Source organism: Magallana gigas, chromosome 5 (assembly GCF_963853765.1).
Source record: "Magallana gigas chromosome 5, xbMagGiga1.1, whole genome shotgun sequence".
In the NCBI taxonomy this organism is placed as follows: Eukaryota; Metazoa; Mollusca; class Bivalvia; order Ostreida; family Ostreidae; genus Magallana; species Magallana gigas.
The window spans coordinates 49,392,747-49,418,970 of NC_088857.1; the positions used below are offsets into that span (position 1 = coordinate 49,392,747).

The 26,224-nt window shown below is 37.7% G+C and overlaps 1 protein-coding gene across 14 annotated transcripts in view; it reads left to right on the forward strand.

Moving 5' to 3' along the window:
* Positions 1-26,224, forward strand: part of LOC105330921 (histone-lysine N-methyltransferase 2C-like) — a 38,882-nt gene that overhangs the window by 1,491 nt on the left and 11,167 nt on the right. For 10 of the 14 annotated variants that reach the window (XM_066086098.1, XM_066086107.1, XM_066086109.1 and 7 more), the window contains exons 3-46: positions 1,461-2,208; positions 2,456-2,649; positions 2,919-2,970; positions 3,304-3,522; positions 3,669-3,805; positions 3,895-4,004; positions 4,152-4,256; positions 4,774-4,831; positions 5,057-5,234; positions 5,346-5,460; positions 5,721-5,911; positions 6,151-6,262; positions 6,349-6,424; positions 6,620-6,729; positions 6,839-6,964; positions 7,342-7,452; positions 7,670-7,798; positions 8,197-8,301; positions 8,751-8,932; positions 9,072-9,349; positions 9,642-9,722; positions 10,024-10,077; positions 11,044-11,238; positions 11,553-11,711; positions 11,866-11,970; positions 12,220-12,332; positions 12,483-12,756; positions 13,140-13,202; positions 13,371-13,493; positions 13,823-13,900; positions 14,034-14,160; positions 14,367-14,551; positions 14,698-14,771; positions 14,906-14,938; positions 15,087-15,198; positions 15,352-15,426; positions 15,611-15,721; positions 15,930-16,630; positions 19,012-19,098; positions 21,191-21,326; positions 22,936-23,037; positions 23,819-23,979; positions 24,209-24,521; positions 24,665-26,082. In XM_066086098.1, the coding sequence (XP_065942170.1) occupies positions 1,461-2,208; positions 2,456-2,649; positions 2,919-2,970; positions 3,304-3,522; positions 3,669-3,805; positions 3,895-4,004; positions 4,152-4,256; positions 4,774-4,831; positions 5,057-5,234; positions 5,346-5,460; positions 5,721-5,911; positions 6,151-6,262; positions 6,349-6,424; positions 6,620-6,729; positions 6,839-6,964; positions 7,342-7,452; positions 7,670-7,798; positions 8,197-8,301; positions 8,751-8,932; positions 9,072-9,349; positions 9,642-9,722; positions 10,024-10,077; positions 11,044-11,238; positions 11,553-11,711; positions 11,866-11,970; positions 12,220-12,332; positions 12,483-12,756; positions 13,140-13,202; positions 13,371-13,493; positions 13,823-13,900; positions 14,034-14,160; positions 14,367-14,551; positions 14,698-14,771; positions 14,906-14,938; positions 15,087-15,198; positions 15,352-15,426; positions 15,611-15,721; positions 15,930-16,630; positions 19,012-19,098; positions 21,191-21,326; positions 22,936-23,037; positions 23,819-23,979; positions 24,209-24,521; positions 24,665-26,082 (8,216 nt within the window). The remainder of the gene's footprint in view (positions 1-1,460; positions 2,209-2,455; positions 2,650-2,918; positions 2,971-3,303; positions 3,523-3,668; positions 3,806-3,894; positions 4,005-4,151; positions 4,257-4,773; positions 4,832-5,056; positions 5,235-5,345; positions 5,461-5,720; positions 5,912-6,150; positions 6,263-6,348; positions 6,425-6,619; positions 6,730-6,838; positions 6,965-7,341; positions 7,453-7,669; positions 7,799-8,196; positions 8,302-8,750; positions 8,933-9,071; positions 9,350-9,641; positions 9,723-10,023; positions 10,078-11,043; positions 11,239-11,552; positions 11,712-11,865; positions 11,971-12,219; positions 12,333-12,482; positions 12,757-13,139; positions 13,203-13,370; positions 13,494-13,822; positions 13,901-14,033; positions 14,161-14,366; positions 14,552-14,697; positions 14,772-14,905; positions 14,939-15,086; positions 15,199-15,351; positions 15,427-15,610; positions 15,722-15,929; positions 16,631-19,011; positions 19,099-21,190; positions 21,327-22,935; positions 23,038-23,818; positions 23,980-24,208; positions 24,522-24,664; positions 26,083-26,224) is intronic. The other 4 variants (XM_066086100.1, XM_066086110.1, XM_066086108.1 and 1 more) reach the window with 4 other exon arrangements.

Here is a 26,224-nt window from a genome sequence, read left to right on the forward strand (position 1 = left end):
ATGTAAGGAAAACGGTGACGGAACAAAACTGCTTTTGGAATCGTGCAATAGTGATCATTTGATAGAGGTATCCAAAAGTGCATCTTTGGTCTGTAGTGTGAACTTGTCAACTTTACCAATGACATGAACAACTTCTGTTAACACCTTAACAAAATGCTGTCTAATAATAACACACTGGGCATAACTATACAAGCACGTTTATTAATTTGTCGATAAAAGATACATCAGATGGGCCCAATATTTAACTTCACGGAAGTCATTGAGAGATGATTACTTCATATTGTATCCATTGTTATCCTGTTATGATTACCGGTTAGTTGGGGGAGGGGGGGGAGGGGAGGGGTCCATCATTCTAGATGATGTGGAATGATATATCGATGAAAGTGACATTAGTTAAACTAGTTATCATAAAAATCTTTCAAATCATTTGTTATAAACAAAAATTAGTATTAAAAACAAAACTCTTTGGGCGATGAAATTTGTCCAAACAAAGTTCACCCTCATTTATTTTATGGGCTCATATTATGTATCTTTCAAAAATGAATATCTTGGAATAGCATTAACAAGGAATGGATTGATAAACCCTCTATGAATTAAAATTGTATATATTTTCTGCTTTTGCTTGCCTGATGTACAGTCCACGGGGAAACTGAGATAGGATTGACGGTCATTGACCAAGCATTGGTATCATCAGTACCACAACAAGTATATCTTGTATTGGTTCTGTAAAATATGCCTAATGTAATTTTCTTTTGAAAAAAACTGTACACAGGTATCACTTATTACATTTTGATACCACAGTATCTTGATTGCATTATATCAGGATATTTTGATTAAGAGAGCATTTTAAAATGTTTGTTCAACAATTGACAACAAATAAGTTTATTAGGAATATAAGGTTATTATTACTTAATCTTTGATTTAATTACTGTGGTTAGATATCTTGTTGGAATACTGATTTGTTAAATATCATGATAAATGTCAGCCAGATATATAGTAGTTAATAACTTTTTTTAAACATCCAATATGTGTACAAATAAGGACATGTATAGATGATTTTTCATTTAAAGGAAAGTGAGTTACTTTTGATAAAGCATTCCGTGTTTTATGATTAAGCTTTATTTTGTTATTCTGATTTTGTACTGCTTGCATGCCATTGTATGGGTTTTCATTTTGTTTTTGTGTATATGTGTACCAGTGATTGTTGTGGTATTGGCATATAATTAAGCAAATTTGGTACATGTATTAAATCAATGGATTAAAGATTTTCCAACTATCTCTCATCGATGTTTGTTTCAGGAAAAGTTTGGAAATGATATATTGATTAAAAAAAAACGAAACAATAATTTGAAGATTTGATGAAATATTCTGGCAGGTTAATGTTCTATCCTGTAAAGCTAGATTTTGTTGGGACTTAAGGTGGGGGAAATGACCATAAGGTTGTTATGTATCATTTGCAGAACCTGAGACAGTAAAGTTGGAGAATACAGTTGAAGAAGCAGGGACTCAGTTGTCGGTTGACACCATTGAGTCTTCTGTGGCTGCAGATATCAACTCGGACAACAGTCAGTCGTCCACGAGTGTTCCGCCGGACATCACTCAAGCCGATACCTACTCGTTAGATGACCCCTACACCAGTGATCCTCCTGACCTCAATCCAGAGGAGGATACAAACCTTCCCACAAAGGTCATCAAGAAAGAAGGGGAATATCTGACGCTACCAACATATGAAGCTGCAGAGCTGAGTGACTCAAGTGGTCCACCAGATATTACTAGTGCTGCCTATGAAAAAACTGAAGAAGTGGAAGATATCGAGATCAAGGATTACTCCTATGTGGACTCGCCCAACTCACCTGCTCCTTTACTGACAAGTCTGGAAGAGCAGGGAGAGTTTACAGACTTCCCCACAGAACTTCCGGAAGACCCCCAGAATATCTTCCCAGACACTGACCCTCCCCCTGACCTTCTTCACCAGGAAGACCTGACCCCCACAGAAGGTTATCTAGGCTCTTCTTTTCCAGAGTCCAGTCTATCAGAGTCTCTGCTTGCTGTCGCTCCTGGGGACATTTTGCCTGTTGTGTCCCTTCCTCAGATTAATCCTAACTTTTTTCAGCAAAATTTAAGTCCAACATTAGCACAGAATATCAAGAGAGGACCAGGCAGACCAAGGAAAGATGGCCAAGAGCCTGCACCACGACGAAGGTCATCGTAAGTGGAGGTGGTGCCAGCTTGCCAATGATATGGTCAACAGAAAGCAGTTTGTTCTTTTCACAATGATTTAAGTTTTCATTTGTTTAAAACTGACCACAACAATGGCAGGTTGGCACACTGTAGAAATGAATTCACACAACATTCAACTTTTTGTTGAATTTTGAATTAATACAGAGAAGATAATAACATGTCTGCAACTGACATTATTGATGGTTCTTATGAATCCTTTCTATTACCTGTTTAGTAGCAAGCCATTAGCCAAATCAATAGTCACTAAAGCTCAGAGGATTCTACACAATAGTGCAGGCATCAGTAGGAAGTTCTTCCCATCCGCTGAACAGATGGATTCTGGGAGTCAAAGCTCACTGTCCCAGTCTGAGTTAACGATGACCATTGATACTGGGGAAGACACCACTCAGTACGAAATGGAGGAAGAAAGTGAGAGGGAGCTTATTCAGATAGAAAAATTTTTTATATGATAACTTATATGTACTTTTTTATGCAAGTATTTTATTTTTAAAAATTACATGTATTATTTTCTTATTTCCTTTCTTGAGTAAATTTCTTACTTTAACGGAACACTGGCACATTGAAATTTAAAAATAAATTAGGGTCATGTCTATGTTGGAATTTAAGAACTGTTATGAATTTTAGAATATGCAAAAACTGACCCTAGCAATGCTTATTATTTGTGTGGTTTTCTTCAGTGCTAATTGGGGTGTCAGAAAGCTTGGATGAAACAAGTTTGGAGTCACAACTGTAAGTTTTCATTTCTGTACAACATAATGTAAACAAACTTTTAATTGCAACTGCCAGTACTTTATTTCACTGTATTTCAGTGACAAACTAGCTCAAATTGATTAACCAATTTTTAAAAAAAATTATTCTATATAAACAAATACAGTAGTGATACTGGTAATTGAAGAACTCCAAGGACTGATTTGTGGTGAAATTATCTGTGAATGTTACAAAACTTCTTACTCTGTTATAACTTGGTTTACAGTGTGTTCTTTTCTGTTCAGCACCCATATACTTAATATGAATAGCTACCACTCAAATCAGCTGTAAAGTAACATGACTTTTTGTGTGTAGGCCAGTACGTGTCTGCAGTTTCTGTAACTGTGGGGAGAGGAGTTTGCTTGGACAGGGTGATATCTTCCGATTCGAGCCCACTCAAGGCTTCAACTTCAGAAAAACCCTGGCTAAGAATGACAAGAAACCTGCTGATTTTGATGAGAGAAACCAAGAAAAGGAAGGTACCACCAAACCATTGACTTGGAGAAGAAACAGGGGTCCTATTAAAGGAGTTGGGTAGAGTATATTATTGTTTGTTTAGTCTGGCTCAACAAGCAGGTAGCTAACAGAGAGCATCTGCTTAAACAATGAAAAAATTCATTTGCAAATGAATATATGTGTACAAAATAAATATATGATATGTTTGAATTTGATTGCTGTAGTGAAAGAGAAAGAGAAAAAAGTCATTCACCCAGGCGAACAGGAAATGAAGAGGACCAAAACATTCTGTTAGGAGATGAGTTGACCTTTTTAGGTTTCCCAGAAGATGTAGAAGCAATGCAAGTTTTTGAACCAACAGGTAAGATATTGTCTTAAACAAATTCAGAAAAAATATTATTTTTGATGAGTTGTTTATTTAGAGGACTAATGGAACTTGCTGATATTTAGGTCACGTGTGGGCACATAATCGTTGTGCAGCCTGGTCAGAAGGCGTGACTGCAGGTGTAGATGGAAGTCTCCTGTCTGTTGACCAAGCTGTCTTTAATGGACTTTCTCAGGTACGTTATTGACCCTGTTGGCTAGTCATATTTTATCTGTGGTATTGAAGTTACCTTAGTCTGAATGAGTTCATATCTGCGGTGTTTTTATGAATGTGTAAAAACATTTTAATGTTTATTTGCTTATATATGATTTTTTGTTTGTAGAAATGCAGCTACTGCCGGCGTTACGGTGCCACCATTACGTGTATATATCCTGAGTGTAGTAAGAAATATCACTATCCTTGTGCTGCTGCCGGGGCTTGTTTTCAGGTAGGTCAAGGACAAAGTCGATGTCAAGTTTATGTGTATGTTGGTTTATTAAGCTGTTTATGATCCCTCTAGCTACTGCACAAGCAGAAATAATCGCTGAGGATTCAATTTTGTTATTTATGTTGGCAGTGTAAATCAACAAATTAAATCCATGACAAATTCTTAAACCAAGAATTGATAGATACAGAGTTGATATGTGATACATTATAGAGATATGCTGAAATTAAATGCCAACGAAATATTACTTGGTTTAAAAACAAGAAAATTTTAACCCAACAAAAATATTTGCTTCTACAGCATCTCCCCCACATAAACATAGGCACATTGAGAGGGGTTATTATATCCATTTCTCTTCAAGTGCCTAAATTGTTTTTCATTTTACATGTACATGTATCTAAATTGATTATACAGGTAAATATTACTCTGATGAATGCATCTACAATTAATGGCACTTTAGCTTTAACCTGGTTGATGAATACCAAGTGTGATGTATTCTCACATTTTCTCTGTGTTTTAGGACAAAAAGAAGCTGGCCATTCTGTGTCCTGATCACTCGGATCAAGCCGAGACAATTGGCAAGTTTTATTTGGTTCTATATGTATTGAATGTTGTTGCAAGCACTTGCAAAGATTTAAATTTAATAGTAATTGCTTTCTTAAAATGTCAGGCATATTTAAACATGCAATTAAATTTGATTTAAACAACTAGATCAACAATATTTACTTCAATACAGTATGTTCTACTGATGTAACGCTGTAAATTTATTTTGATCGATGTCATTATATGAAATGTTATTTCAGCTGGAGAGGAGGCGTTTTGTGTGCTCTGTTGCCAGGCGGACAAGATCGGTAAACAGCTGTTCTGTACCTCCTGTGGACACCACTATCATGGTGGCTGCCTCCACCCCTCAGTCGCCCTCTCACCTGAGGTACGGGCAGGCTGGCAGTGTCCTGACTGTAAGGTGTGCCAGATGTGCAGGTAAGAAATGCTTTAACACTACACTAAGAAATTGTATTGAGAAAGCATGCCTAACTCCTTTCTTCATGCAGAACTTAATTAGTATATACTGGTATTGATATTGCTTTATAGACAACCAGGAGAAGACAGTAAGATGCTGGTCTGTGACACATGTGACAAGGGTTACCACACCTTCTGTCTGAAGCCGGTCATGACTGCCATCCCAAAGAATGGCTGGAAATGCAAGGTAATCGGATCATACAGTGATTTAATTGTGTTTCACCTCCAGTTCAATTTACTTTTAGTGTTTTGTAAGGGTTTAAGAAAACAAGAAAAGTAGAAGCTACATGTATATTTTATTGAAATATATTAAAAGGGTTGGACAGCATGTAAAGCTGTATGGGTCTTTTTCTGTTGGGTATTTCATATGCAGACCATAAACAAATGTATCTTGTTGAATAGCTTTACAAGAAGAACATGTATATGTATGATATTTTGATTTTTCAGAATTGCCGAGTGTGTGGCGATTGTGGATCCAGAACTCCTGGGAGCGGTCCTAGTTCTCGCTGGCACCTGAACTACTCTGTGTGTGACAGCTGTTACCAGCAGAGGAACAAGGGCCTGTCCTGCCCACTGTGTGGGAAGGCCTATCGACAGTTCACGCAGAAGGCAATGATACAGTGTGGCACTTGCAAGAAGTAAGAACATAAAATTATCAACGCTAGTATCAGTTATTAACACTAGTTAGTCTGAGAGCAAATAAGGTCAAGATTTAATAAACTCGACACTATAGTTGGAGATTTAAGGATACAGCTATTTGTGATTTGCAATCAATAGAGATACGCTGTCTGGCATTTTGTTATTTTTTTCAACTGGTGAATCAGTAACATTATCAGAGATTTGCTATATATATGGAGGTTCACTTTTTGCTGTATAGGCATGTGCATGCAGAGTGTGACGACGCCATTGACAACCTGATGCTGGATCGGGTCAGGAACGAGGAACAGGTGGACTACATGTGCTCCGTGTGTCGCAACAGAGACCCCGAGGTGAGTCGGCAGGTGTTTGTTGTTGGAAATCGTCATTTGTATTTACTATGTGGCACATGTCTGTATTTTTTTATATCGATTTACAGTTGGACACAGTGTTTCCTCCTTTCAATTTCTCCCATGAGGAACCCAGTAATGACATGCATGTGTTCGACATCAAAGGCAAGTTTGCTTACATTTAACATGTTAAAACTTTTAATAATCATACTCTATCAGATGATATAGGGGTATACATTTTAAACATGTTTCTCCCTCTTCAAGATGAATACCTGATATCTCTTATCTCATCCTAGTAAAGAGTTCTCCAAGTTTTATTTTTACTGATGAATTGTTTGTCATCTGTTCATCTTTCTCTAGATTCTGACATGGAGAATGCTTCCTCCAATATGGACGAGAGTTGCAGCTCCTTTCTTCTTAACGAAGACTCCATTTCTAGCATGGATATTGACATCAATGCTTTAGAAAAGGTTTGATTTTATTATTTTATTTTGAAAAATGTTGTAAAAATATGCAGTGAGTTTTCAACTTGAGAGAAATGAATGCTTGTTGACTACAAAGGCAATGTTCTATCTGTAGTTCTCCAGCCCCCCTCACATCCACCCCCACGGTGAAGGGTGTGGCATTGGAAGCAAGGGGGGGAAACTCAATGCTATGAGCCGCAAAAAGATTGGGGTGTCCTCTTCAAGCTCCAGCAGATCAAGGGTAAGTTTTGTTTCCTATAAACTGTCAGAAGATTTTGACTCATACCGTATATCCAATTATTTTTTCGATAACCTAATTTTCGCTTTTTTGCAATCTCTTTTATATCGCAAAATATTCAATACTCAGAAATTATATCTGCTATTCTTTGTTATAGAAACTTTTTAAATTGCAAAAAATGACTGGCACAAATAAAAAAGTTACACATTTACGCAAATTTTGTGACGTGAAAATAACCAGAGATACGGTATACCTGCAAGCTTATATATACAAGCTTGAAAGAAATCTGCTTAATAGTCTACCCTGCAGAATGACGATAGAAGTTTAAGAGAAAACGAAGAGTCAAAGATTTATTTAATCCACTTCTTTTTCAACCTTAGGGAAGACCTGTGGCTCCTGAGAAGAAAAAGAAGCCTCCTCCATCCTACAGTGAAGGCAAACGGGGATCCAAGACAAAAATGAAATCCAACCAGCCTGGAGCTCAAGCACAAGTAATTATTTTTGTATGCTTTATAATTTGACAGACTGTAGCTTATTATATTAATCAATGAAATTATTATTTTTTCCTGGGAGTATCATCATGCAATAACTTGTAAGTAAAGGAGGCAGAATGAACAGAAAACATGACCTGCAAGTTCATACATGTATGTAATCACTATAAACCTTTTTGTCTTTGCATGTACATGTATTTTACGGTTGTCTCTTCAGATATCTCCAGCACAACCTGGGGAACCCCTGAAGAAGAGCCAGTTCCCTACTGAGGATGACGACGACGGAGACGACCACCCCCAGACCATTATACTGTCCAACGCTCAGGACAAGTTTGTGTTGGATCAGGTATTCATCTATATGTAATCTGAAGAAAATCCACAGAATGCTATTTTACTGTAGAAAATCCTCCATCAATTCACTCAGTCCAAACACTGTAGGTTCCTAATTAAAGGCGAGGAATTAATTTTCGCGTAAAATCGGTAGAAGCAACCCTAGAAGATTTTAAAAATCCCGCTCTCATTCTTCAGACAGTTTTGAACTACAGGAAATTTTTTAAAAAATATTCGTGATAGCGAATTTATATTTTCACGACTGATACAAAACAGTGGAATCACTGAATTAAGTACTCTCTTAAATTTAGGAGTTTACAGTAGCTGTTATCAAAAAATGAAACATTCAATAAGATTGAACACTGATGGTTGTTGATGTTATATGCATTGCCTGTATGTATTTTTTACCCACAGGATGTGTGTAAGAGCTGTGGCAGCTTTGGTCGGGGGGAGGAGGGGAAGCTGATTGTGTGTACCCAGTGTGGTCAGTGCTACCACCCCTACTGTGCCAGTGTCAAGGTCAGAGGCAACTCTGTTGTTTGAGTGGAATAATATCTAGTTATTCATAATAATTAGTACCGTACAATAGAAATAAAGTTGCCCTTGAACCATTGCAGTTCTTTTGTTGCACACAAATACAGCATTGTTCGGAATAAGTGCAACTGTGATCCTGTAGACCAAATTTTATTTAAATGCAATAAATATTCACAAGATTCACGAGAATCTTTGTCATCATATGTGTGTTATAACAAAACGAGTTTATGATAAATGTGATCGCAAAAATTAGTCGTTGCAAACCAGTTATCTTAGGTAAATCACTAAATAAAGTCAGCTTGAATAAGATTTGGATTACACTATCTCATTTTGTATAATGGAAGATAAATATTTAAAATGTGTCTTTGTTCTGAATAAATGTTTTATTATCTTTAAATTCTGGTGTTGTATATTAAATGTCTCTCTGTGTTCAGGTGACCAAGGTGATTCTGTCAAAGGGCTGGCGCTGCCTGGACTGTACCGTCTGTGAGGGCTGTGGGAAACCCCACGACGAGGGGAGACTACTGCTGTGTGACGAGTGTGACATCAGCTACCACATCTACTGCCTGGACCCACCCCTCGACCAGGTCCCCAAAGGAACATGGAAGTGCAAATGGTAAGTGATAGAGAAACTGCATATTTGTCATTTTGTCCACTTACAACCATACTTTGGAGATCATTATTCATCTCTCACTTTTGCAACTTGAAGTGATAGTCTCTGTGATTAATATTTGCTTCTGATGGTTCATTCATAGGTGTGTGATGTGTATAAACTGTGGAACCACCACCCCTGGGTTTGGGTGTAACTGGCAGAACAACTACACCCAGTGTGGCCCATGCCGCAGTAAGATAGACTGCCCAGTGTGTCGGCACAAGTACCAGGATGACGAGATGATTATTCAGTGTCTGCAGTGTAACCGCTGGCTACATGCACTGTGTGATGGGCTGCGATCGGAGGATGACATGGAGCGAGCAGCTGATTATGACTATCAGTGTCTGTTTTGTAGACCGAAAACTGGCAAGGATGGACCACGTAAGTCCAGCATCAGATATTCTGTTTGAGTTGAAAGTTTTGTTTGAAAAATAATTTAAAATGTTAAATATCTCAAGTATTTTTAAATTTATTTTAAAGGACGGACATTTGACATAACTTCCATTTTTGGACATATTATTTTATTTGGGTATTTAATAACCAGAACTATATTTTTTTATTGCTAAAAATAATTGTATATTAATCTAATGCATATATAAATTCATTCACTTGATAACATAAAGTTTTGGAGCTATGGAATTTTATAGTAATGCCTCTTATTTTTGTCATGTAGTGCCCCCTCCTCCACCCCCACCCACACCACCCCCTATTGAGATGGAGGAGCCCCCCACCCCACCCTTCTACAGAGAACCAGGTAAGTTGTTTGATAGGGACAGCTGTGAGTACTTGATTCATCATGTTGGTCACACAGCTGACAACAAGTACATTTACTGTTTACTATCTTCCGTTGACCAAGATTTATTAGGAATACTATTATTAGAAACAGTTTTCTGATTGAAGATTTGTTAAACATGCTTAACTTATTACAGAACAGTGATGATTTCACTTAACAGTATTCGTTATTGCACAGTTGCAAAATTGTGCAGGTATTTCACATGCACAGTCTCAAAGACCACACAATCACAGTTTCACACAATCTGACTTTCTGTTGACAGTGGAGAGTTTGAGCAGCTACTTTTCCAAGCTACCACCAGTCTATTTTCCTCTGGGTAATTTCTGCATGTAGCAGTCACTGTCAATTGCTGCACCAAAATGCTTTATTTGTCAAGTCAAAAGTTTACCTTGCATGATCAAGCATTGAAATTATTTTCATTTAAGTTGTATATATTTAAAATTGTAGAAACAAGTTCATAAGGAGAAGGACTTGAATATTTGCTAAGTTTTTCCTTTGCATCTCCAACTTTTTAACTTAGGTCATACACTGTAGTTTTGATTTGTATTGATTCCATTAGATTTGTCAAATGATGCATAAAGGCCAAAGGTCAGAGGTTTTTATGAAGTCAAGGTCAATATTGATATTATTTTTTTTAGTTTTGGAAAGATAAACATTTATACATGTATGTTGCTGATTTATACAATCTTGTTTATTGCCTGTTCACAGTTGGCTCTGTTGTATTGTATGCATTATCAGGTCTCAGATCTGTGTTAATGATTATCAAGGCTAGACCAGTGGTCATAGCAATTTTCTAATATTTTTCTACTTCTGGATAGAGGAAATGAAGAATGAAGTTAAACTATAAACCAGACAACCCCCATAAAAGTTGCCACATGCTTTACAGACAATGTTTTGGTTTCACAACTAGCTCTATTGAAGAAGGATATGTTTACAATATGCCTATTTACTCAAGATGTTTCTTGCCATGTGTTGCTTGCACCCATTAATGTTTCTGAATGTGTGTCAAAATGATTATAAATGTACAATTAATAGACAATTTTTAGAGAATTTTGTTGTATGTGTTTATTTTTTATTTTATACATATAGGAATGGACAAAATGAATATTGTTTGATCTTTTATTAAACATTTTGTGATAGACTCATAAAATTTTCAAGAGTCACTTAGTCTATAAGGTTTTGGTAAATCCCAGATTATTAAGATCTCTGTACACTTTCTTTCAAACAAAGAACTTATGTTTCGACATTAAACATGGATGTAATTTGACACGGTGTTTTACAGAGCCAATTCCACAGAAGCGTTACTTGATGGATGGAGTCTATTTATCAGAGACAGGGGTCCAACACATGCAGGAAATCACCATTCAGATCCCCAAAGTCAAACGACAGAGACGCAACAACAAACGACTGTCTGTTGACATGTTGCCAGGGCAACGCCTAGCAACCCAGATGTCCACTGAGGGGGATGAGGAGAAAGGTAATTGATTTCTTCTTCGTTGTCATCAGACTTGATGATCTTAAAAAGTACAAAAACACTAGATCACATAAATATATTGATTCAGAAGTTAAATGTGCAATCAGCCCATTTGTGTCTTTAGTGTAGGATTTTATTAATAGATTTTATTCACAATGATCACGTTCTTTGTTACTGATTTGACAACTACATATGTATATTTTGATGGCGTTTTGTATTTGTGTTCTAATGGAAATGAATAAAATTTACATGTATGTGTTCTAATGATTTAAAGATCATATGAAAAACAATAATAACAGCGTTTTCTATGTTTACAGATGGTATGGACGAGAGCAGTGAGTTGTCTACCCCTGTGACAGCTGAAGCCCGAGGGGAGGGTGACCCCCTCCTGCTGAGCCCCACCAGTCAGGCTCCCTCAGGGATCCCAGCCGAGGGTGAGAAAAAGGAGAGAAAGAAGAGGACCACCATTGGTCTAGGTTTGTAATTTACATGTACCTGTCCGAAAATGTAACGTTTAATAGCACATAAAGGCAAATAAGATGTATAAATACTTGTTCCAAGGGGGTTGAATCTTGTTTTGATTAGACTATTTGAGTGATGATAGTTTTTTAATGTGTTTGCTTGTTTAAGGTGTGGGAGGATTCATTGCTAAAGCACGATCAAGGCAGACCAATGTGAAAAGACAGATGTCAGAGGTCTCTGCTGAAATGGCTGATGGACAGCCACGACCTGAAGGTAAGAGGTTGAAGGTTACATAGGTCAATTTATGTTACAGTTGAACGCCTGCATCTTTACACATTCAAGCAAAAGAGATGTCTGCAAACTGTTTTAAAGCTATAAATAGACAGGAAATAGCTTGATAAACATCCAGATTTGAATTGTACTACATGTATAAGAAATGGATTGGGTTTAAACAGATTTTTTATCTTTTCATGTTTTCACTGTACTGTAACCAGATCATGATCCATGGTTTGATTTTGTCAGGTGAAGATGGAGAGCCTGTCCCTCTGTTAGTGGAAGGGGAAGTGAAGAAACAGAGGAAACGCCAAGCTCGCAAGAAAAGTCAACTCGAAAACAGTTTTCCCAATTATTTACAGGTGCTTCTACATTTTGGTTGCAATTATGTATGGCATTAGAACACTTTTGCTAGGGTATCATATATTATTATTTTTGATATCTACATGTATATTTTACTTGTGTGCCAATATTTTCTTTGTTACTGATTGTTTTATGTATTGATGTTGTAGGAAGCTTTCTTTGGAAAAGATATCCTTGACAAAAGCAAAGCCAAGGTCAAACAAGGTCACCGAGCCGACTCGGACTCGGATACAGAATCCAGGGCCTCTACCCCCAACCTGCCCAAGGACATCCCCCAGCCCTCACTGTTCCCTGAACTGAGCCAAAGCAACACTAAGCTACCCTCCACCCTCCCCTCTGTGGGAACCTCGCAGTCAGTCCTCTCCTCGGGGGCGTCAATGGTCCCCAGCTTCCCAGGCACTGGGGACGAAATCAACCCTATAGGTGAGTACAGGGGAAACTTAACTCAAAGTACTATGCACTAAAACAAAGAGTGAAGTGCAGGGACAACAGATTTTGTTTTATCATAATTCTTAATTGTTAAAACTGATATGTTAAGATTAGTGAAGTGAAACTGACTTTTTAAAGTTGAGTTTGTTTTAAGCATGTTTGCTGTAGCTGTTTTATTTACTGTAATATTATATCCACAATTACATTTTTTTACTCATGTTTTTTTGTGCTTACACAAAACATTTTGTTTTTATTGTAAGTGCATGGACAATGTTCAAGCTATCAAGATTCCAGAATGGGAATAGCATTTATAAGACAATAAAGTTTCATAAATTCATGATAATTTCATATAACAAAAGTATACAATATAATCACAGGGGATGTCCTGCCAGACCTCGAGCTGCCACATGATGATATATTTAGCATTTTCAAAGAAGGAGGTAAGTTCTTACTAAGCATCTTGATTGCAAGTAAGCAAGCCGAAACAGAGACATTTTAAATGCCTGAAGACAATAAACTTTTAAAATATAAGTAAATGTATAAGATTCTTTGTTGTGATGTGTGCTGTTCCTTGCCCCTTATCATGCTGACGCTGACCTGTTTGACAGAGTTGCCCATGTCTGAAGAGCAGCCAACATCCAGTCAGGCAGGCGCATCGGGAAGCGGGGAGCTCCCCGACATCCTGTCAATTGAGAACATCGACGTTGACCTACTTCCTGAGCATGCTGAAGGTCAGTGCTTATTTTATAGAAGAATTCCTCATCACGGAGTCCTTATTTACTTCTATTATTTCTGTAATCATGCTGTTGATTCAATGCATGCGAAGATGTGTACATTTATGTGGGCACCTGTTCTTTTGTCTCTTGAATATGTATGTCAAATGATTAAAGTGTTGTAGAAAATGCATAGAGCTTTTGATCCATACCTATTTTTTGCATAGAAAAAAGTCCAACTAAAATTAAATAGTTATTAATTTCAAGGATTTACTTTCATAAAGTACTTGATTGTTCAGATTATTGAGTCTATAAATTCTTGATACTTTATTTGTATTGTTCTGTAGATCTGCCCCCGATCAATGGTCAAGAAGTGGATGATATATTTAATGGAGTATTACCGCCTGAGGAAGATCCTAGTCAAGGTATGCTGGCAGCGTGTGCTTCCATGAAACTCTTTGTAGTCTGCACAAACAAACAGTTCTATGGAAAGTCCTGTAAATTACTCATTTTTCATTAATGATCACATGTCTATCATATGTATACATGTATTTATAGCTGCCCACGGAGGTGGTCCCCAGTTCCCCATGGCTGGCTCTGTCCCACGACTACCACCCCACATGCCACCACACCCAGGACAGATGCCCCCAGGAATGCCCCAGCTTCCTTATGGACCAGACTTCAGGTATGGACTAATGTTCTTCTCATTTATTTCTACGGTTCAGTTTATCTAAGGTCAAGCAAAGAAAACTGGAGGGATCAAAAATCATAAACTCATTTAAAGTTAAAAGGAGTGAATATGTTGAGAGTATGTTGATCTGGAGTTACATGGGTATGGGTTGGGATATTGGACTCGAAAGAGTAGCTTATTTGTGTTGATCTGGTGTGTAGGGGTATGGGTGGTGACCAGCCCCCCTGGCAGCAGGTGGCTACAGAGGAAGAAGGTGGGGGATCCACTTCCAGCCGACGTAACATGTTGAAGTGGGAGTGTGATGAGGACCTAGGAGAGAGTGCCACCATTTCAGCGGTGCTGTACTGCAATCTCCGCCACCCTGAGTTCAAACAGCAGTACCCAGGTACCACATTAGTTCTGTTGTTATATATTAGTTCAGTGTATATATGAATATGTGAATATAATTAGAAACACATATTTAAGGGGGGGGGGAGGAGAAAATATATTTAGATTGTACTTTTGAAGAGCATTTTGATATTTGTCTTATAGATTGGTCTGAGAGAGTCAAGAAGATTGCCAAAGCTTGGAGAGAATTATCCTCTGATGAAAAACAACCTTTTTTGGTGAGACTTTGTTTTAGCACAATTTTAAACAATTATTGATGAGGTGAATGTGTAATTCATATTGTATTTTTGTGTTCGAAAGAAAACTTTTTATAACATGTATATTTAATACCATGTTTGTTTAATACTTTCAGACACAGGCACGCAAAAACAGAGCCAATATAAAGGTAGCTCTACATCTCTTTCTGCATGATTTCATCGTAAAATTAAAAAGAAGCCGTTGAGTGCTTACTGTATGAGTAAGTTTAAGAAACATTTTATTACTGCTGTTTATTGCTAATAAAGAATTTCATTGGTGGTTTTTTTTAATTCCAGACACAGGATGGAAAGAAGCCAAAGACTAAGGTTCCATCTATGCCTATGGGGCCTCCCTTACCCCCAGGGCCACAGGGACAAATGCCTTACCCCCCACCAGCAGCTGCTGACAGTGAGTTGTTTGTTTATTTCCTACAGTTACAGCATGTCAGGTACTTGATACAGGGCTAAAAATATTTGGTGGACCAATGGTCAGACACCATAATTCTGTTTCTTTGGCAATTTACTTTTTGCCTGCCCTGCATGGAGTCAATTTTACTTTCAGACCTAGGGTCACCAGTCGTCCTGAGTCCCTCCAACAGAGTACCAAGTAACCCCTCAATGGTGACCACACCGGAAGGTAGGACAATCATAGAATCTACAAACCTTTTTATGATGAGTGCTGAAATAATATTCAGAATTTTTACTTTATTATATCTCTGTATCAAGATTTAAAATTTTTCTTTAGAGAAAAAAGAAGATGATGTCATAGAGGCTCATTGAATATTAGATATACCTATTTTTAATTTTGTAATTTTTTCTAGGTCACTCCCCTGGACAGATGCCTGGTAGTTTACCAGAGAGCCCCCTGAGTCACCCCGGTACCCCACAGGATCCTAGAATGATGGTGGGTCATGGTGACCCTTACAACACAGGTACAGCTAAATGTTTTCTTTACTTTGAACATGCCTTAGATTATTCTATTGATATAACTATCTCAGCAAAAGACATAATTTTCATTGTTGGAACATATTCTAAAGGCATTGATTTTGATAACTGAGCGATATTATTTAAGTAATATTTTCTTATTGCTGATATACATTAAAATCTGAATATCAGAGGGAGAAACTGATGATTTTGCAGTGATGGTACACCCTGGAATGCGACATCCTCAAGGTGGGCCCCAGAGGCCACCCATGGCACGCAATCCCTCGGGTGGAATGGATCCATACAGTCAAGATCCCTATGCCAAGCCTCCCTCTACCCCACAGACTCCTCAGAAGTCTCCGTCCAAAATCCAGTGGCCTGGTCAGGCTCAGGAGTCAGATCCCTATGAGAATCCCCCAGCTACTCCTGCTGAAGGCATGAGCTCTGGCCATCCAGGTCACCCATATGATCCATATGCCCACCCCCCACATACGCCAAGGCCAGGGATGGTCCCCCCACAAGGAATCCATAGGCCTCCGTTTACCCGCCAGTCCTCTGTACCAGCCACCCAGACCTCTCACAGTGATGACCCATATGCCTTCCCTCCCCACACACCTGGTCCAAGACCGGGAGGAGACGGTCAAAATCCAGACATCGTAGGACGACAACAGGGTGCGGACATGTATCCAGGCATGGGGGATCATCTTCGATCGCCCTACCCACCCTCTTCTGTTCCAGGTTCCATGGGCCAGCCACTTCCCAGTACCGCCCCTGATATCTACAGAATGGCAGGACAGTCAGGCATGAGGCATCCATTCAGACCCCCAGGGCCCCCAACATCTCAATCTATGGCCAGGCCCGACCTGTATGCACAACCATTGCACCCAGGAATGGAGCCACCAAGGGAACAGTCAGCAGTAAGTGCAAGGAAGGTTGTCAATTAGTTAAACAATAGGAATAGTACTGCTTAGTGGTTATTCTCTCTTTTTATCCCAATGCAAGGCAGATCACCCATCTTCATCTTCTTAGATCCAAGATACATATACAGTCAAACTATGATATCTCGAACTAGATGGGACTGTTTAAAAACTTTAAGATATCCAAGTATTCGAGATATCAAGGGTAAAATACTTAAGAAATAAGTAGCTAGGACTTGTAAATCACTTTGACATATCCATTGTATTTGAAATATTAGTGTTTGAGATATCAAAGTTGAACTGTAGTATAGTACATAAAATATTTTTATTGGGTAGTTTGTATGTACAGTGTACAAGTTCAGAAAATGGAGAAGTAAACTCTGCTGAAAAATAAGAAGACTCAAATCAGGCACAGATTGCTGGTTAAGAACTTACAATTTAAAGAATATTAGATATTCTTTATGACTGTGCTTTTTCCCATTAATTTATATTTCAAAACAAAGCTTTATTTTACACTGGCTTTTAGATTATGACAAGTGTTGGGGTGATGGAGGGTTCACTAGACTGCTTTCTGTTGCATACTAATCTAATGTTTTACCACTCCTCACTAGAGCAACATTAAAAGCACTGGTGGAATAATCCTTGCTTGACTTTTAATAGGTTTAAGCACCTCCTTTGTAAACATCATTTGCTTTTGAGTGAAAGTTTTCGAAGAAGTAAAACATGTAACTTTGAACTAGTCGTGAATGATGTTTGCAATAAAAACTTTTCATCACTTTGTTAAACAGTACTTAACAGGCATTGATAGTTGACTATTTGATTTAGTCCTTACTCTTCCTTTCCACACCACTTGCCCACCATCTAGGAAGGTTATCAGATTGTTAGATTAACTTATTACTGTAAACCAACTTTTTTACATGAGAAAAAATGGCTGAAGTTTCAAAGGAGCCTCATATTTGTGAATAAATCTCACTGAACCAGTCAATTTAAGTCTCCTGTATTTGTGTAACATCTGAACAAAGAATCAGTTCCCAGAAATAGCATGAAACATTTACCACCTGTAAATCATGAAATAAAATAGTCACAAATAAAAGTTGGTTTTCAGTATTTGTACATGTCGTACAAAGGCTCATGTGATCAAAATATGATGTGGGGAAGGGGGATGTGTGTGTTTAATGGAGCACTAGCTGTAGTGGAACTGGAGCCGAATTTCATCGAGAGCCCTGATAAGAATTTTTTTTTTCATGACTCCAATTTATATTTCTATATTATATTTGTGGGCATATCCAAAGATTTTGAGCAAAACAAATAGTTGTTACAGTATGATGACTTTGATATTTGGGTCATACTGCAATTGAGGCAGATGCTTCTTTAATGGTTGTCCAGTTTTCAGCCCCCAAAATTTCTTACAATGTTGTCTATTCTTTAAATTTTATCAATGAATTAATAGAAATTAACCATAGAATTACATGTAGGTTCTTTCACAGAATTATAGATTTTTAGCTCAGCTGAACTATGATAGAAATATTGGAATAATTTTCTCCATTTTACCACTGCCAAAGTTGATGATTATGTTGAAGAGTACCAACATGTGTTAGAACCACTGTCTGACTACTGCACTCTTTCTAACACAAAAGCCAAATTCTGTGATAATTACAAATAATTCCTAGATTTACAAGTTATAGAACCTTGCTGAAGTGTGGACAACTTTACTTCAAGTAAACTAGCCTCAGAGTTATTTATTTATTATAATATCTAAGAGAGAGTAAGGACATTTGGTGACAGCATCTTTACTTAGTATTATTTATATATTACATGCCTAATGTCTACAATATATAATGTGTATTTGATCCCCATCAATTAATAAAAAGATTGAATGCATGGCACTTACACTAGCTGGAATACAACTAATAATCATAGAGAGCTCATGCTTGAAACAGTCTTTAACATCTTAAGTATGAAATAAACAATCTTGTCTTGCAGATTAAATTGATCAAAGAAGAAGGGGTGCTTAGTTATTTTGACGCAAGTTATATTGACACTTCAGTATTTAAGGGAACAATTCTTTATATTGATGTCAAATTTTCCAGCTTTTGGCATTTTTTGTTTTATCGAGATGTGTATTAATCCAGACTATTTTGTTGGGTACCGTATTCAATAAACATATTTCGATCCACCAGGATTGACAGTACTTGTACACTCCAGGCGAGACAAGATTGTTTACACACATCTCAAAATCTTGATGTTGTAGAACTTAAACAGCATAATTTTAGTTGATGTTTTTCTGTTGTCGTTTTTTTTAATTTACTCACTGGCTTATTTCTCTTTTGAGTTGATGGTAGACATTAATGCTGACCTTTGACCTTTTTTTGTTGCCATAGTTACAGCAGATGTATGCTGCTGCCAGTAGACGTCATGCACTTTTCCCTTTCTCTGGAATGTTTTCCTCTATTAAACATCCTTATTTGGTAAGTCTTAGAATGACAGGATTGTCTTCTGTTCTTGACGGGGTGAAGACATGCATGGCAGCTGTAACCCCTTCATAGCACAGTTACTGATTTGAAACTTTTACCTCCGAAAAAGTTTTTATGTATAATTTTAATGGCATGCTGATCAGGTTTTAAACTGGAATCTGGAATGGCATGATAGATCCTTAAATCCTTGTTGTTTTTTTTTTGTTTAATTTTCATTACGGCATGCATGAATGGGACTTAAATTCCCGATATCTTTGATCCTACCATATGTTTGGAATATTTATCTAAATGCTGAACCTGATAATCCTGGGTTACATTTGTATGACTGTTGAATGCAGACTTACCAAACCATCCCCCCCTCTTCATGTGTGTGTCAGTACACCTGTACAGGTGTATAGACACCTGGAGACCGTAGCACCTGTTGCTGGGTTCTGTCACTGACGTAGTTTGCACGTGCTTTTCTTTTAACATAGTTAGCACCTGTACTTTAGAATAATATCTAACCTGCACTCTATATTGAAATAACATGAGACACATAAATGTATTTTGAATACTGGTAATTACTTACATCTTTAACATAACCTAACATTTCAGATTGATTTAGATTTTTTTAGGGAAAGGTAAAGAAGATGGGGGAGTAAGGCTCGTAAAATGCTTAATTTAGGATGAAAAAAATACTGCAAAATAAAAATATATACAAGCTGTAAATTCTTTTAAGAAATTTTTTTTAACCCTTTAATATGTTCAGGTCTTGAAATATGTTGATTTAAACTGGTGTATCAAAACTCCATATTGTGTCATTTTTTTAAAACTTATGTGTCTTTTATTTTATATTGTTAATCTGTGCTCCATATTTTGTCATAGTCTAAATAAGGTCTTATGGAAAATGAACTGATTTCAATCAGCAAAAATGTGGAGTAATGACCTACTATACATTTTAAATATGATTTTGTATCCTAGTAATTGAACGTTTTAGAAAAATGATACAAGCCCGCATATTTGTGGCCAAAATTCCATTTAGCATTAAAAAAACACAATTTGTTGGGACTGAAATGGCTCAGTGGTTACCGCACCACACCTTAAGTAACCTTACGGAACTAGGTATTTAGGTTGTGGGTTCGATACCACCAGAACATGGGCACAATTTTTTTTCTTATTTTGTTAAAATATTTAAAACTGAAAAGGGTTAAAAATTGTGCTTTTGCAAACTTGTATTATAAAATTATTAAATAGATTTAAATGGAAAACATTGAATTTGAAAAGATATTTTCTATTAAACCAATGGGCATTTGCGCTAGGTTATTCCCTCATCTTCTTTTTGAAGGACTTGAAAAGAAAAAATAAATAAGGAATGCAAGGGCATCACAGCGCACTGAACTTCTGAATCAGTAAATTCATCCTCCAAATGGGCAATTTACACAAACACCTACTTTCTGCCTACAAGAAGTGACATATCTATGCCTTTGTTATTTTTTTCTGAAGAAAATAATTTTTGAAAAAATCATACCTGGAACAAAGAAGCATTCTTTTTTGTTTTTCATTTTCTCCTTTGTGGTTATGTGTTGATTAGTTTGTTCTCCTTCTACATCCTTTATATATTATATTAACTTTTCAATTTTTATTTAAATCTATTGCAAAAATCTGCCATATTGTAAAAGTCTTAAATAATAGTTAAGTCCAAAGTACTTTACATAATTTCTTAAAAACAACTACTTCATTTATCAATATAAATTGAAAGTTATTGTAAAACTTAAACTTCAGATTTTTTAAAAAGATATTTGAAAAGTAGAAAAGTTTCTCTCTTTTTACTGGAGTTTTAAAGCAGTTAAAGACACCATATTTGTCTCTTAGAATTGTCTGTGGCATGATGTACACACATACATTGGTTTGAATTTCTTGATGGAGTGTAGAGTGCTGTTTGCAAAATCAATCTCTCTCTCTCTCTCTCTCTCTCTCTCTCTCTCTCTCTCTCTCTCTCAAAAAAGAATTCCCATATATACGTCAACACTTGTTGGATGTTTTGAAAAAACTGTCAGTTGAGACTGTTAAACTAGCCAAAATCTCACTCCATTTGATTGACAAACAGGGATTGCAGGACAAGAATTCCTCCGGAGAGACCAGTCAACAGGTCAGGAACATCCTCCACAAGCAGGCCGAGTCCCGGATGAGGCAGGGGAAGGGGTCCGAACCACCACAGCCCCCCTGGGAGAATCATCCACAAGGTAAAACCACACTCCCAACACTCTACGCACTTTGTTCATGTAGTGTATGTCATTGCACCATTCAATTTACATCAATAACATTTTAAAACTTTGCTGAAATACTTGTTGTGCCTCATTATCATTAGCAGGAGGGACTTACCCATTTTTAGATTTATTGATAATTACTAACAAGTAGAATTTATAAAGAATGTGTTTGAGAGAATTTAATAACAGCAGTCATGGGGAAATAATGGGTAACTACCTCCACATCTTGACTATACATGTTAAGAACATACAATATAGCCCAAAATACTGGGAGTAATTCATGATTACTGATCGTGATTGAAATAAATAATGGACCGCATTACATGTAAAGATATGGTGAAGGGGGCTGGCGTGTTGCAATGTATGTTCACTAATTAATAAAAAACATGTATTTAAAGCTTTCAAACTAACTATTTACTGAAAAGGGTAAGGGTAGTTCATTGCTGCAGAGATCTGATCAACATTTGTCTGGCATCTCTGTATATTGCTCTGTCTGACTTCTTTATGGAATATGGAGGTTGTTATTTGTGAAATAGATGTGGAAGCAACCAAGTATAAAGAAGTCTGGAATTGGTTAATGCCATGACTATCGGGTCAGAAAAAGGACACAATAATGAAAATGGGGTTGTTCAGTTAGTTTACCCACACATAATTTTAAGTACATAATAACACAATACAAATAATTTGAATATTTGCATAAAAACAATATTCATTTGAAATTTTTTTCATTTTGTATTCCATTGAATTATTAAGCTACTGGTTCATGTACTAGTACATGTAATAATATTTTGGGCATTGAAATGTTGACGTCTTGTATAACCTGGCTATTCAGTATTGTTTGCTGGTAATGTCACATGTTCTTTGTTTATTGTTGTACTGTGGAGGGATAAAACTGTTACCTACACAACTAAGTGATACATGAATTCAGGGATTTTCAATTAACTTAGAAGAGATTTCTAATTTTTAAATATGAAAAAAGAAATTGATTTGGAAAATGGGCAAATGTTTTAAGAATCTCATCACCTTTTGGAAAAGCTTCACAGAATAATAAACTTATATGTTCAATGTTAAAACAATGTTTGAAATATATAAATACTGGTGGATAAAGTCACAAGACATTTAAATTACCATGTTTCAAATGACAAAATTTGTAAAAGTCAGTGTGTACTTTGGTTTCATCAATATTCATTGAATACCAATTTCATGGATTTGGTTGTTGAGTTGATCCGTAAAATTTAATTTCATTGAAGTGCAATTTCTAATACTAGTAACAAATAGTAATGATAAGATAATTTTCCATGGATATATGTATCATTGAAACTGATTTTCATTCAATCCACAAAAATTGATGCCCAGGAATAATGATAACCACAGTATTTAGAACTTATTCACTGCAATAACATTTTGTACATCAAACCATCTAATATAGGCATTCTTAATCTAGCGATCATAAAAAAGTATCCCACTGTACCAGATAATGATAGAAGTACTGTAAGGCATCAATGTTAATCACTAATCCAACTGATGTATGTGTGCTGTTTGCTTTTCCACCCTGATGTCTTCATTGCACTGCTCTCTACTACAGCTTTTACTTCTGAGGAGATGACCCGATTCCCTGTGTCGAGAGGGGCGTGGCCGCCGGCTCCACCCCGAGTGCCAGGTCCCAGACAAATCCCCCACCCCACGGGTAGGTTCTCCATCAGTAGTCTGAGGGGTTTACTGCTGGAAGATTTGTGCATGAACCATAGATTGACAACGTTTAGTCTTTTCATCAATACAGATTTTTTGTTTTCTCTGTATGATCATTTTCTAGGATTTAGAAACCATGAAAATTATTTTTTGTCATTTAGTGCATGAAGACTCATGTAGAAAATCAATTTTGTTATCTGATTGTTATATATGACAGTCTATTTGTAACAAAAAGGAAGAAAAAAACATCTGATTTCTTCCACCCATTTCACATTATCATAAGCTTTTTATGGATGTGTCACAAATCAAAGCACTTCTATGTTCAAGCACTGCTATTATGCATTCTCTGTTTTGCCATTAAATTGTTTGTTTCCTGTAAAATTGTTTAATTGTGAAAATCTAACCAAGGAATTGTTCTCTCTCTTCTGCACAGACTAACTTCTTGTACACAACCCTGTAGAATTGTGTGATCATTAGAGTTCATACTTTTATTTTTGTACTTTAGGATCAGATATCTAACGTATTCTGTTGAATGAGAACTCCGTTTATGTTTAACAAAAATTAATGCATTTTTACTATGAATTGGTAATTTTAATAAACTTATTAATAAGTGTCTAAACTGAAATATGATAAAACATTCATTAAAAAAAAATTCAAAACTGTTATCTATTATTTGTTACATGATCTGTTATCTTTCGTTTGTAACATGACGAATGATCTATTTTCTTATATAATCAGTTATTGTTTGAAAGTACATCTATATCTCCTGTCTTATTCAGACATGGAGAACTTTGGTATGCGTCCTCCATACAGTGAGGGGGTACACCCTGGACAGATGAGGCAGCCCCGCCCCCACGGCCCTATGATGCCAGAAATGTACTCCCCCAAACACTCTCCACAGATGTCCCCAGGACAGCTCCCAAGTCTCAGGCCAGGCCAGGTAAACCTATCATTCAGTCCTAATCTGTAGCCATGAAGTGAAAAACCTAATTGATTCAAAGATTCGCTCTCCTTATTTGATATAAATTTTGAGAAGTGCCCTTATAATTTTTGTGAAACATGACATTAAATAATTCCTGTGTCAAATAAGTATTGTGAGGAAGAGATGGCAAATTGGCCCATATACAAGACAGTGGGATATCATTACAATCTGTATTTAATTTTGACAGAATCCATTAGCTGGCCATGATCCTAGATCTCAGTTCCCCAACATGATGGAGCACCGCTTCCCTGTCCCTGGCCAACAGGTGCCCCCCAATCAGCAGCAGGTGCCCAACATTTCGGGCCAACCCCAGACTTACAAGTCCTACCCCCCAGAGACTGGGGAACAGAGTAGGATCAACCCAGGGGCCATGGGGGAGCAGAGGAAGATGAGTGACCATGATCAGAGAGAGGAGGAGAAATCAGTGGAGACCAAGGAAGAGAAGAAAGAACTGGTGGAAGACAAACAGATGAATGAAGCTGACATTGAGGAGCTTCTAAGTACATAAATATTCCCCAATCAATAGTATCCTAGTATCTATGAGATGATTTTTTCCTTTGAAAACAAAGATATGATTTTTAAAGAAATGTATGGCATTTAGTTCTTTAAGTGTTCTCAAGATTTTCATTTTCTTTCCCCATAGGTTCTGATGGAACATTTGACATCATCAAGTTTGTGGACACAGATACTGAACTGAATCTGGATGAGAACAAGAGTATATTTGATGACCTTGATGATGTTGAAAGTGGTTCTATGGATAAGGGAGACTCCAAAGAAGACATGAAGATGACGAAAGAGAAGATGGACTCAGATCTGGATTCATCCAAATCAGGAGGAGGAATTCCTGACTTCCAGTCCAAGTTTTTGGAGTTCAGTCAGAAGAAGAATGAGGAAAGAAAGATTGGTGCCGAGGGCAGTGGCCAGATGAGTGAAATGGATAAGAAGGACCAGCAGAGCATCAGTCAGATCGCTGCACTGCTACAGCAGCAGAGCTCAGAGCACATGCCTCCTACCCTGGAGAGGAGGGATTCAGTCAAGTCTGATAGCTCTCTGCCCGGGAAGGAGCAGCTGCCCAGAACGCCTGGTTCTGGACCTTTGACTCCATCAGGAAAACAGCCAGGGGTGGATCAGGGATTCCCAGGAATGGGATCCAGAGGGCCATACTCAGCAGGAATGCACTCCCCTCTCCATCAAATGCAGAGTATCCCCACCCAACCCTCACCAGGTTCCACCTACCCCCCAGGGCAAGGACCCCCTACCCCTGGCTTACCATCACCCAAGATCATGCCTTCCCCCAGGAGCAACATACCATCCCCAAGGACTCCAAGTGTTCAGTCGCCCTTCAATCCCATGAACAGTCAGCAGTCTCCATTCCCGCAGACCCAGTCTCCCTTCTCCCCAACTGTCTCTTCTGCCCCACAGTCACCATACGCTGCCAACAAACCACAGCCATCCTTCTCACTTCCTGTCGGCAGCACTAATCAGCCGGGATACTCCACAGTGGAAAGTGGAGTACCCGTTCAAAGCCCAGGTCAAAGGTCACCCAGAGGAACCATCACTCCTACAAATCAATACATGCAGGGAACCTACGGTCAGCCCATGATGCAAGGACCCCCTAGAGCTACAACACTGACTCCTACACCAACAAGTATACTATACGGAGGACAGTCTGGTATGGCACAGCATGGAATGAGGAATCCTGTACCTGCCTCTATGAATGGAAGTCGACCACCTTTCTCAGGAGCATCTGCCCATCCGATGGGCCACAGCATGGAGACGGCCACCTCACAGATGCACTCGATGGATCCGTCTGCTGTTCCACACATGGCTACCTCTCAGTCCTCCCACACGCCGGGAGACATGCAGGGTCATCCCCCCTCCAGCCAGAGCACCGCTACTATGCCACCATATGGAATGCCCGGTCAAAGGATGCCAGGAATAAGGCCTCCAATGGGAATCCCCACCTCCTCAGTTCCATCCTCTGCCCCCGGGGCTCCGGGAGGGGGTCGGCCCCAGCTTCTACAGGACCAACCTCTGTTGATACAAGATCTGTTAGAACAGGTAAGGAAATCCATGGTTTACTTACTATTATATCACTGCCACTAACTGCACATTAAACATTCTGTATCATTCTGCACCATATACATAATCATAATTGTCATCTTGTCAAGTACTACTTTGAGAAAGCATTATCATATTTTAG